Source organism: Drosophila ananassae, unplaced genomic scaffold (genome assembly GCF_017639315.1).
Source record: "Drosophila ananassae strain 14024-0371.13 unplaced genomic scaffold, ASM1763931v2 tig00000128, whole genome shotgun sequence".
Lineage (NCBI taxonomy): Eukaryota > Metazoa > Arthropoda > Insecta > Diptera > Drosophilidae > Drosophila > Drosophila ananassae.
In genome coordinates, this window is record NW_025319124.1 from 257,758 (window position 1) to 270,960 (window position 13,203).

At 40.8% G+C, this 13,203-nt stretch overlaps 1 protein-coding gene across 1 annotated transcript in view; it reads left to right on the forward strand.

The window, feature by feature from the left end:
* The window catches only part of LOC6503350 (dynein beta chain, ciliary), a 316,566-nt gene that overhangs the window by 234,123 nt on the left and 69,240 nt on the right, over window positions 1-13,203 (forward strand). Inside the window, exon 11 of the mRNA XM_044718175.1 lies at window positions 10,118-10,256. Within this exon, the coding sequence (XP_044574110.1) occupies window positions 10,118-10,256 (139 nt within the window). The remainder of the gene's footprint in view (window positions 1-10,117; window positions 10,257-13,203) is intronic.

Here is a 13,203-nt window from a genome sequence, read left to right on the forward strand (position 1 = left end):
ATTAATAAATTTATTATTTTACCCCCAAATATATCACTGCACACGCGAAGCGAATCGGATGTTTGGGATGAAAAGAATCGGGTTTATGTAAATAAATAAAAATAAACACCGGATTCTTTATAATTATTATAATAAATAAAAATTTTTCAAAACGCAGTACGCACAAAAAAAACACGTCCGTTCGCTTTAAGAAAAAGTGAGGAAGTGATTAATTTAATACATACATATATGCAAGCTTCACAAGCATCCAAGCTAGCGTTGCAGAATCCGTGGGCCTCCAACCTTTCCTGGCAGGGAATGACTAAAAGAGGAAACTTAATTCGCTGAGTTTGGTCTAAACTGGAACGGAATTGCAACCACTCGGAGACAAGGGATTAATGCAATAAGATCGTTGCCCTTGTGACGACAGTACCTACCTAGCCCATTGGGTCATAAAACCGAGCGACGGAAGGTTGGTTTGGTTGGTTGGTTTGGTGGAGGGCTAAAGAGCTTCAAAGGAAAACTGCAGTAAATCAGCAGAAGGATCGCATGCTACTCCAAGAGTCTTTGAGAATGGACTGCCATCGTCACATTTTAAGTATGACTCCCTATTACTTCGGGTACCCTTTCCAAAACCTCTGGGATGTTGTAGCACCTCTTCCTGTTCAACAGGCTCGATAAAAGTCATGGAGGACAACACGAGAGTCAACTGGAAAACCGGGACCTACTTCCTTACCCAGCTGGTGCCCTAAGCCACGGTGATCCAAGGGTCATCTTGCTAGGAAGGTGCAAGGTGGTCTATTAAAAAATCGTCACTCATGCAGTCAGGATTCCTCGCTGGACTGCGACATCCAATCGGGTTCTCGTGATTTGAAATTGGAACGAAACCTGAACAGCAATCGCAGGCAGTTGTCTGCCATAGATTTTCTGAAGCTGCTGTTCCTAATCCCTTATCGGGACCGTGATTTGGTATATTATATATTACTATATACCGCTGCCGATTAAGTCTGCGCCCAGGTCTTACTCCATTCTGGACTCTAACCTTCACCCTTCCAATAGAGAGCGTCCGCATCGCTGCTGCTGCCATCTGCAGCTGCCAAGGTGGTTGCCGTTAAGGCTCCCGAAATCTCTGAAAGAAGTTTCCTCCACTCTCCCCACTGTAATGTTTAACGATTGGAAATGTTCACAATAATCGAAGAGTCTGACCTAGCGGGCCACGCTATAGGATCCGGCTGTGCTCGTCGACTTTGGGGGTGGTGATCTTGCTTTTGCAAAACTCTATTATTGATACACATTATTATTACTAAAGCTTTAATTGAGCGTGTTTGTGACAAACAAAGAAAGAATAATTCAGAAGAGAAATGACAGACAGAGGGACTTCTACTTGTTTAGCAAGACACTGATGTTGCTGCGCTTGCGAATTGCCCACCCTACCTCCGATCATATGCGCTATAGCATCGCTCTTGTGATCCCTAATACACCTTACATTTGGGCCAACACCAGCTGAGTTCAGTCAACGAAGAAAATTTTAGCTATTCATGATTTTATTCCAGTTTGTTAATATGAGATGCATGAGTTTGAGGCGCAGTTATTTCTACTCATGATGTTAGGAATTTAGTTTAATTAATTGTTGTGCTATTAATACTTTTTAATAGCAGCCGAATAAATACACGCGTTTCAAATCAGGGTTCAATATATTTATTTTGGGTTCAATTTAACCCTAATCTATGCGGCTCCAATCAACTCCAAAACACAACAAACGCAACCCCAAGAGCTTGCGCAGAAGCTCTACCAAAGCTTCCCAAAGCGCATACGCTACAAATACCAATAAAGCGCATGCGAAACTGGGAGACAAAACAGAGAGGAATACGTGCTGACAAGAACAGCAGCAGCTAAGCATTTTATGATTATTTTAAATGCACTTTTTGGTGGCTGCTTGGCCCAACATTAATAATAGTTAACTATGCAATGTAATTAGATGTATGAATTGTTTAATTAAGTACAATATAAAAATGTATTTAATAATGTAATGTGTGAATTTCGAAATCGTCGGCTTTGAAGGTGGTGGTTTTGCTTTTGCCAGACTCTAATATTGATACATTATTGTTACTAAAGCTAGAATTGAGCGTGCTTGCGACAAACTAAGAAAACCGGAAGAGATTTTAGCTATTCATGATTTTTTTCCAGTTCGTTAACATGAAATGCATGAAATCCACAGTTATTTCTATGTTAGGATTATATATTGTGTATTGTAATGTATGAATTTAGATATCGACTTAAGCTACTAGTAACTCTTTTTCTTTCTATTCTTGGCAGTTTTGCATTTATTTGATAAAAGAACTCTGTTGAGCTATCAGCGTTTTGATAGCGGCCGAATTAATAGACAAGGTTCAATTTTATATTTCAATTTATTGTGTGTCAATTTAACCCCAAAACAAATTCCGCAGCCGAACCAAAACAATTCCAAATTACAAGTGCATAAACCCTAAGAGCTTGCGCAGAAGTGCATGCGCTACAAAAAAACAACAAAGCGCATGCGAATCTGGGAGAAACAAAGAATATGGAACAGCTGATTACGGGCAATTAGTGGACCGCTAGTTACACTGAGAGACTTAAATAGAAATTATTATGATATTTGATGCTGGCACAAGTCCCAACATCCTCCCCCCGTTGAATTCCATCTTTCAAAAAAACATCCTTAAGGGCATGGGACAGCTTCATCACACAATATTGCTGATCATCTCAAGGTCCATAATTCTCAGTTGCAGGCTGCCGTGTCCATCCAGATCCAGAGAGCGCTCGAACCAGGCGTCAATAGAGTGACGAGAGGGGAAGGAAACTTCTTTCAGAAATTTCGCGTAGGCGCACCTTTCGATTGCAGGATCGGGAGCCTTCACAGCTGGAGCAGAAGCCACCTTGGCAGCTGCAGACGGCAGCAGCAGCGATGCTGACGACATCCCCCCATTGGAAGGGTGCAAGCTAGAGTCCAGAATGATGTCAGACTTGGGCGCTGACTTAATCGGCAACGGTGACAATAAACCAAATCCCGGGCCACATGAGGGATTAGGAACAGCAGCTTTAGAAAATCCATCGCAGACAACTGCCAGATGCGATGTGGAAATAGCTACCACGGGGGGAGCGGTGGATAGCAGGGGCATTGATGAGATGCAATTGGACCCGTCCTGGCTATCATGATCTTTGCTCAGGTTTCGCTCCGAGTTCAAATCCTGAAAACCCGATTGGATGTCGCGGTCCAGCGAAGAATCCTGACTGCAAGAGCGACGATTTTCTAACAGACCACCATACACTTTCGTAGCCTCGATGGTTGGTTTTCTCAACGACGGAGCAATGGGACCAGTGGTGCCGTCGAGACGAGTGGAGGGTTCAGGCCCTCATGGAGTACCTTGCCATTCCCACCTGAATATCAACGCGCACATCAGCGGCAAGCTGGGAGAACTTCCAGAATAATTCGCTCCCAATTTCACTATAGCTCAATCGCTCTAACTCATCCTGGAGTGTGGTGAATTTCTTCCGCAACGCAATTTCCAACGGCTCCAGTACCATGATGGTCAAATCTCCCTTCTGCACTGCAGCCTTGACCTTATTATGCAGGGCTTCCATCTCCTGGTAGGTCACTTCTGCTCTTCGCCGCAATAGCCTTTCCCTGCTTGCAGGAACCGAGGCACTAAATAAGTCTCCAGACTCCATTATGTAAGATTTTGTGCAAGGTGCAATGTAATGGAAACAACAGCAACAAATTTTCCTTTACAAGGTTTCCTTTATGCACTTTAATGATCACAAATCAAACCGGGCGCGATCATGTCGGGGTCACCAAATGTTGAGCTATCAGCGTTTTGATAGCGGCCGAATTAATAGACAAGGTTCAATTTTATAATTAAATTTATTGTGGGTCAATTTAACCCCAAAACAAATTCCGCGGCCGAACCAAAACAATGCCGAATTACAAGTGCATAAACCCTAAGAGCTTGCGCAGAAGCTCCACCAAAGCTCCCAAAGTGCATGCGCTACAAAAGAACAACAAATCGCATGCGAATCTGGGAAACAAAGAATATGGAACAGCTGATAACGGGCAATTAGTGGACCGCTGCGGCTAGTTACACTGAGAGACTTAAATAGAAATAATTATGATATTCGATGCTGGCACAAGTCCCAACAAACTCCCCTCGGCTCAAAAAAAAACGTCAGCTGTGAGCTGAGAGACGCACAAAAATTGGGTTAAATCCGATTTATTTCCCGCGCAGGAATATGTGTGGATGTGTTGGTGTGGGTTGTTGCCCCCTTAGCGCCTTCCCTTTTGTTGCTCGCAACTTTTCTCTCACTTTTAGTTTTCCCCACCAGAAATTCGCCAATGGAGATTTGTTGGGTTATGCACCTGAACACCTCTCAGGTGTTCACCTCGCAGTTACACCTCGCAGACTTGGCTTCCTCAATCTAAATAAAACACAATATTCCTTTCGCCACTTAGCAAAGATTTAGTTCACTTACACGAAAACTGCAACAGCACGGACTTGCCAAATTTGTGTAATTTGTTCCCGTGGTTGAGGTTATGTCCTCTGACAGTAGCGTAGATAGGAGGGGGGGATCAATCCCCCCCTTGGGTCTGAGAATTATAAGATGATATAATCTCAAAATTGAAAAAGAAACACATTTTTACGCGATGACTGTGCAGTACAGCATTATTATTATTATTATCGCAGATTGCGGATTATTATCGCAGTGTAAAATAAAACTTACAAAAAAACAGGATATTATTCTGAGTCAAATCCCCCCCCATATCAAAAAGCTATCTACGCCACTGTCCTCTGAGTATGACTCCACTTAATATCCACGTCCTTCTGGTCCCTTGTTCCAATTTGAAAAGAATTTGGACATCCGGAACCCAAAAAAATGTGTGCCGGCGAACGAGAAAATTTTGCAATTGATTAGCTGATCTTGCACCCACGCTTACCAACACTCACGTAAACGTTAGCAATCGACTAGCTAGGTAAACTTTGTTAACTATCGACTACAAATCATTCAGCTTTTGACAGGCCATCGATCTTCCGCTTTAATTTGACAAATCTGAGTATTTTGGCCGATATATCTTGAACCGTCTTCGGTCCCCAATACACCAGCGCCTGGCTCGAGCGCTCTCTGGGTCTGGATGCCAGCGTGCAACCGAAAATGATAAACCTTAAGATCATCAGCAATATTATGTGATGAAGCTTGATTTTTGTTTAAAGTTGAATTTTCACCAGCATCAAATATCGTAATTTTTACTAATTAATTCTCTCAGTGTATTTAGCCGCAGCGTTCCACTAATTGCCCGTTATCAGCATTTCCATATTCTTTGATGCTCCCAGATGCTCGCAAGCGCTTTGTTGTTCTTATGTGAACTTTGGGGCTTTGGTGGAGCTTCTGCGCAAGCTCTGTTCTGCCCATGTAATAGGTTCAGAACGGCCCGCAAAAATTCACTCAACAATGGTCGAAATTTGTTGGGACTTCTGCCAGCATCAATAATTGTAATTATCACTAATAATTGATAATAAATGATAACGTTAGTGTAAATGACGTCTGTTTGTAATCCATTCCACGCATCCGTGACAATAGATGTTAACTACCAAGTTTGTAGAGGTGGAGCGCCATTTCGTGAAGCCATGCTGGCACGGAGATATTTTTGAACTACATAGGTGTGGAGTGATAAGTGTTCAATAAGCTTTGGAATTGCTAACAAATTAGAGATGCTTCTATAATTGCAGCGTCGGATTTTTTCCTTTTTTATGCAGCGGGAGTTAATTTTCCCGAGTGACATGTCGAACATGCCCGCAGGGAAGTCGTAGTGGTAGTTAAGCTGTAAAGACGGTGAATTTTCAACATTTGACTACATGAGTTCTGGGATATTAAAGTGATGAGCTATCAGCTGGTCACCATCAAACAGACGACCAAAAACCATTTTACCTCTTCAGAAGCGAATTTGGAGTCTACAGAAATTAACACCTCCTCCCTTTCGTAGAGTTCTATGGATATGGATCCTCAGGGTTAGAAAGGGGCAAAGTTCTGGAAAGAGTAATTCCATCAGGATCAGAAACGAAACACAAGTCCAGCAGCCGACCTAAAGAATTTCTAACGTGGTTAATTTGCCCGAGTGACATGTCGAACATGCCCGCCGGGAAGTCATGGTGCGAATTCAGCAATAAAGACGGTGAATTTTTAACATTGGACCACCTGAGTTCTGGGATATTGAAGTCACCCAGAGCTACTAGCTGGTCACCATCAGACAGACGATCAAAAACAAACCTAATAGCGTCTAAATGTTGCCAGTATGTGGGCGGTTCGGACGAAGGGGGTACGTAGGAGCACGTAACGTATAATGATTTATCGGACAATATGATTTTAATGCAAAGAAATTCTATGTCACCAAACTCTTGTGATTTAATCTCTTCAGAAGCGAAATTGGAGTCTACAGAAATTAACACTCCTCCTCCCCTTCGCAGAGTTCTATCACGTCTAAAAGTGGTGTACTTACTTGGAAAAACTTCGGAGCTTAAGATCTCCGGCTTTAACCAAGTTTCTGTAAAGACTATAATGTGAGATGCAAAGAAAGAACTATCAGAATACAGTTTGGGAAGCTTACTTCGTAACCCTCTAGTATTCTGATAGGTAAGTGTTAGTGAAGGCATTAGTTTTTTGAAGCTGACGTGGAAGGTTGGTCAGTGGCTCTAACATGTGGGAGTTTCACTCCCACAGGTTTGGTCATTTTTTTCTTCACCGTACTTGGCTGATGTTCTTGGACGAAAATGTTCTCTGGCCAGAAACTGGCGGAACAAATCGTCTTGAACATCTGCGCGGGCACACGTATTTTGAAAGATGACGTATGCCTGGTGTAGTTATATTTAAATTTAGTTATATCTGCCACCTTTATGTTGGCTTTTGATTTGGCTTTGATGTGAGAGAGATCAATCTCAGAAGTATCAGGGGCAAGCCGGGAAACAAATATGTGTTTCGATGGTGGGATCACCTGCAAGGGTTTTGGTGCCGCCGTAACGAGTATGGCAGCATCAGTTCGTACCGGGGGTCCGGAAGCTTGATTGCCCTGTTCGGTGACTTTTAAGGGGGTTTCAATTATTGGGTCTGGTGGTATCACTTGAAGCGATGCCACAGAGGACATATCGGAAAATTGCTCGTTTATGCTGAGATATTCGGAAACCGAATTTTTCCCAGGTCCGGCCCTTGGGGTGGCCAGAGATATGAGCGGCTGCATAGTTGTCGGCTGAATAGGCTGAAGACTTTTCGCCACGGGCACATCACTAAAAGCAGATTTCTTACGCTTTGGAGACTCATTTAGTAGTTGAAGACTACTAAACTGTGTATCTAGCGCACAGAGTTGGTCGTTGATTTTACGAAAACCGCTAACCAGCTCTTTAAATCCACTTTTAGTGGAATCAAATTCCGAAATTACCTTATTTAATTTCATAAAATCAGCCTTACGAAAGAAACGAACTTTCTGAATGGATCTGATATGGATCCTCGGGGTTAAAAAGGGGCAAAGTTCTGGAAAGAGTAATTCCATCAGCATCAGAAAAGAAACATAAGACCAGCAGCCGACATAAAGAATTTCTAACGTGGTTAATTTTCCCGAGTGACATGTCAAACATGCCCACAGGGAAGTCGTGTTGGGAGTTAAGCTGTAAAGACGGTGAATTTTCAACATTTGACCATATAAGTTCTGGGATATTAAAGTCACCCAGAGCTATCAGCTGGTCACCATCCGACAGACGATCGAAAACCAAACGAATAGCGGACAAATGTTGCCAGTATATTGGCGGTTCGGACGAAGGTGGTATATAAGAACAGGTAACATCGTTCGGACAAAGTGATTTTGATGCAAAGGAATTCAATGTCACCAAACTCTTCTGATTTTACCTCTTCAGAAGCGAGTTTGGAGTCTACAGAGATTAACACCCCTCCTCATCTTCGCAGAGTTCTATCACATCTAAAAGTGGTGTACCAAGTAATGTGCAAAGTAAGAACTGATGATGTGCAAAGTAAGAACTATCAAAATGCAGTTTGGGAAGTTTACGTAACCCCATAGTATTCTGATAGGTAAGTGTTAGTGAAGACATTAGTTTTTTGAAATTGAGGAAGATGAGGTGGAAGGTTGATCAGAGGCCGTAACATGTGGGAGTTTTACACCCACAAGTTTGGTAATTTTTTTTTTCACCGTACTTGGCTAATGTTCTCTGGCCAAAAGCTGGCGAAACAAATCATCTTGAACATCTGCACGGGCCACGTATTTTGAAAGAAGACGTTTGCCTGGTGTATGAATATTTAAATTTTGTAATATCCACCACTGTATCAGAGAAACGAAAAAGTGAGATTAAAGAATAGGTCTCTTTGGTTTGGTTAAGTTAAACTACAACTGAAAAAATAGAGATAAGAATCTGTATTGAGCAACAATGAACGCATCATAACGATCTAAATTCGTCTTGAACAGCACGGCAACCGTCACTCAAAAAGTAAAGACCAGACCAGAGTCGCACAGACAAGTTTAAATTTAATGGTTTTTATACCTTTGCAGAGGGGTAGAGTTGTGAACCTAACCCGTTATGGCTGAAATTGGTTTTAAAATTATTTCCACTTTTTTATACTCTAGCAAAGGGTATTATAATTTTAGTCAAAAAGTTGCAACACAGTGAAGGAGACATCTCCGATCCTATAAAGAATATATATCTTGATTAGGATCACCTCCGACTGGTTCTACGCAAACTAGTGTGTCAGTTTTAAATCTATCTAAATTTGCACACATCCTTCTTTTGTTTGCAGGCAGTATATAAGTCGACCGGGATCGGTCACCTGTATCCTATAGCTGCCATATAACTGTTTGATCGGATATAACTGATGACATAACTTTTTGTTTTTTAAGCTGAGACTGGTATATTTGGCCAAAATATTTGACGTACAAAATTTTATAAGGACTATTCCTATAGCTGCCATATAACTGAACCACCGGAATTGGCATAACTTTGGTGTTTTTTAAGCTAGAATGATGGGATTTTATACAGATTCCATTTTTGGCAAGGTAATCCTATTTTCCAATATTAACTTCGGCTCCGCCCAAAGTTATCTTTCCTTGTTTATTATTAATTTATACAACATTTTTTTATTTCAACATATAAGTAATATAAAATATAAATAAGAATCTCTACTGAACGACAATAGAGCATCACATGAAAAGATAAAGAAGCAGAGCAGAGCTATGCATGAAAGAAAATTAATAAATTTGTTTTACCTCCAAATATACCACTGCACACACGAGCGATACGAATACTTGAGTTATATAAATAAAATATATTGAAAATTAATAAAAACGCAGTGCTTACAAAAAAAACGCGCCCATTCCCTTTAATTAAATGAGAAATGGCCGCTAAGGAACAGAGGACTACCATTTATATTTATTCTATCAAGAGCGTAAAATGTAATATTTAAATTTCTTCTATTAGGAGCGTAAAATGTAAGGCTGTTTTTAATATGTAGCAGCCTACTTTACCATTAATGAGGCTATGTAGGGAAACGGCACAAATCTACGATTTGTTAAGGGGGAAAGATTACGCCTCAGCTTACGCAAGGAGAAAATATATACAGCCAAAGAATTAACATTTTCTGTAAAAGTCAAATCTGAGTGCTATACGTTTAGTTTGGGAGCAATATGAGTGAATAAAATTTCATATTTTAAAATTTTTGAAATAGGTGATATTGTGAACATTGATGTCACTAGAAAAAGTATTTTATAAATAAATGTAATAAATATTATCAATATTGCGTAGATTAAATAAAATAAAAAAAAAATTAGTTGCATTTTCATATCAGACAATCAATCAGAGAATGTAAAGATGCGAGTTCGTCACCTCGTTAGGAGGTTTTATTTATTTAATTTTATATCAACATAAAAATATCTAAGATTTTGGACCCCCCGCTTCTCTTTGATATTGTTGGTATGTTAATAGGTTTCATCTTATAATCTTGGGCAGGGTTTTTTCTCAGACTTAAATAATTAAATTAATAATTTAAAAAATAAAGTTGTTTTAAACCTTTTTTTATAAATTTATTTATAAATCCCTATTATCTTCCTAACTTTCAGCTTAACATCGGGCATACAACAACTTCCAGGAGATATTCTTATGATTTCGTGCTTTATTTCTTATGTTGGATGTTTCACGCGTGCATATCGCCAGGAACTTCAAGATAAAATGTGGATGCCTGCATTTAAAAATAGCCAGGTAATATATTAATAATCAAAATATTGTTTATTGGGAACCATTTCACCGTAAACAAATCCCGACTCTGTATATTCCCTCTATTTTTGGACCAAATAATGGTGATCGAGTGTCCGATTGCGTATCGTCTTGCGGGTCTCTTATCGTTGCAATTTTATCTGATTCTTGCCATTTCGCCGTGGTCCGCCAATTGGCACACCTCCTAGGCGACGAAAACGTTAAACCTTTCCGGCTTATCTCGAATTCAGGATGACGAGTCGCACCAACAAAAATACTTCCCTATGTAAGCGCTTACACTGAGAACCTCTGCCTTCATTCTCGCTAGATCCCAAGCCAATCCTAACGTTTCCGTTAAGTTTCCGAAAGGGTTCGATAAGATCAAAAGTTAGATAAGACTTCCGGTCCTCTTCAGGCACGCCAGCCAAGCACCAAGGAGCACACCTTCTCACGCTGAAATACGCCCTTGAGCAGAAGCGCTGAAATTTTCCCTTATCTCGAAGTCATTCTCACACAACGGATGCAAACGAAACCTGAGCAGGATGTGAAACAACCTGAGGTGGTAACAGCGGATCATCAAACGCCACCCTGAATTTCGTTGTGATGCTGTCTTCTTCAGCACACTGTGATAAGGCAGAACAAATGTTCAAGCTCATATGAGGCAGAACAAATGTGCAGTGACATATGACCTAGGTTAAAATACTCCTTTATAAAGGCCGCCTTTCGGGCTGATGAGACAGTTTCCATTCCAACTACTCCCAGTGCACCGCAACTATGTTTAATTGGCAACCTGACTTTATAGAAATTCTGCACGAAATTCTTAGCAAAATTATTCTCGCAATCCAGCTCTTCCTTTGACTCCTTCACAATCGGATCTATGCAATTTTCCACGTTATGGATGGAGCCCTCATCTATAGGGCTTTTGGGTGTGACCAGTCGCGACCGCTCAGCTGTCATAAGGACACCATTATAACGGCTTCCGCTTCCACAAACAGCCTATATAAGCGGAGTTTTCTGGATTGAGCGCAAATCAGGAGATAAATGAATTTGCCCCAGACAAAGCACCTCGTAAAATAATCTAGTTCCAATCAGCAAATCAACTCGCCGAGTCTGGTAAAATGAGGATGCGCTAGCTTTACATTGGCCGGAATCTTCCACGAGCTGACATCCAATGTAAAATCGGTCTGAAGGTCGTTTATCCTTGCAGGTTTCTATTGAAGTAATAGATACAAGTATTTTGGTGTGGTTTATCCTTGCACTTTTTTGGTGTAATAGATGCAAGTAAGATACAAGTATAAAACTTTATGGTCCTTATTCATTCAAAGACTTTTTCATTGTGAGGAGATTAGATCTCCCCCACGCCAAGGCAGGTGGCAAGTGGGGCAACAGCGGGGGGACAGGCAAGCTAGCACGGCTGCGCGCACGGAAGAAGGAGAAAGAGGTATCACCGTGGAACGTGTGTCCTGTGGGGTAGGTAGGCCCTTCGGGCCCTGATCCGGCCGCCAGGCACCGAGAAGCACATCCTGCCTGGCGTATAACTGGGAGGTGAGCCTATCGGTCTGCTAATACGGATTAGGTGCCGGTCACGGCGAAAGGGCGTTGCCAGTGAGCCAATGATACCGAATGTCCACGGCGCCCGCAAAGGAGAAGCCGCGACAGGATCAGCAACAGGAGCAGCGACAGGATCAGCATCAGATGAAGCGGCGACAACGGGAGCAGCAACAGGGGCGGCGACAGTAGAGCAGCGACGACAACAATAGCGACAGCACAGGCCCCGTAACTGGAGGACGTAAGTCCTCATAGCTGCGCTGCTCGCAGGAAGCGGTAGAGAGACGGCTACGTATCTATATACTTATGTATATTGCTATGCGCTCTCAAGTGTAGGCGCGAGGGGTATGCATATGCTGTCCGTTCGTTGCAATTATGCCGACGCTAGCATTTCCCGTGTGTGGGCTAAGCCATAACGATCGGATCATATTTCGGCCACTTGGGAGTTATGACCTGGATTTTGAAATATGTAAACACTGCAACAAAGTGTTACAGTGTGTACCCTTTAAGTATTTTCGGTACAGTGGGTATTCAATATATGTGCATACTACATCTCCCTCCTTTTGAAAAATAACGTTACATAATGAAGTTATTTTTATAATAAAAATTTCTAATTAATACATTCTTTTTTTTTTTTTTTATCTTATCAGAGTTAAAGAAAATGAAATTATTAAAAAAAATATGTTTATTTATTTATTTATATATGTGTGTCTTTGTATGGCCATACTAAGTACAATTTATGAAATAAAGATTTTTAATCTATCCTTATGAACTGTTTGTTTCCTATGTTTATTATTTGTTATTATAAAGTTGTCCCTATCTCCTATTTCCGTTACTATATACGGACCTGTATATTTAGGATCTAACTTATGACCTATCTCGTTTTTTAATAAAACTTGGTCACCTACTGATATATCTATATCCCTTACTTTATGATCATATAGTATTTTATTTTTATTCTTATTTGCTTCTAACATAACTCTAGCTCTTTTATAGGCTACTTCTAATCTATACTTACTCTCCTTAGCATAGTCATCTATATTATATAGTGCTTCTATACTATCTATGCTATTAAAATGTTTCGGTAAATTACTTGTTTTACCAAATACTAGCTCATATGGACAATAAGTGTGTGCCATAGAGGGGGTCGTGTTGAAACAAAAGACAAAATATTGAAGCCATACGTCCCAATCAGTTTTATCAACCGATATGTAAGATCGTATGTACTCATTGAAAGTTCTATGACTTCTTTCTATTGTTCCAACTGTCTGGTGGTGGTGTGCTGTGGATGTAATATTTTCAATCTTTAAATATTTGCATAAATCGTCTATAATTGAATTCTTATATTCTGTTCCCATGTCCGTAATGAACGTCTTAATTGGACCGTACTTCAGGATAAAAGATT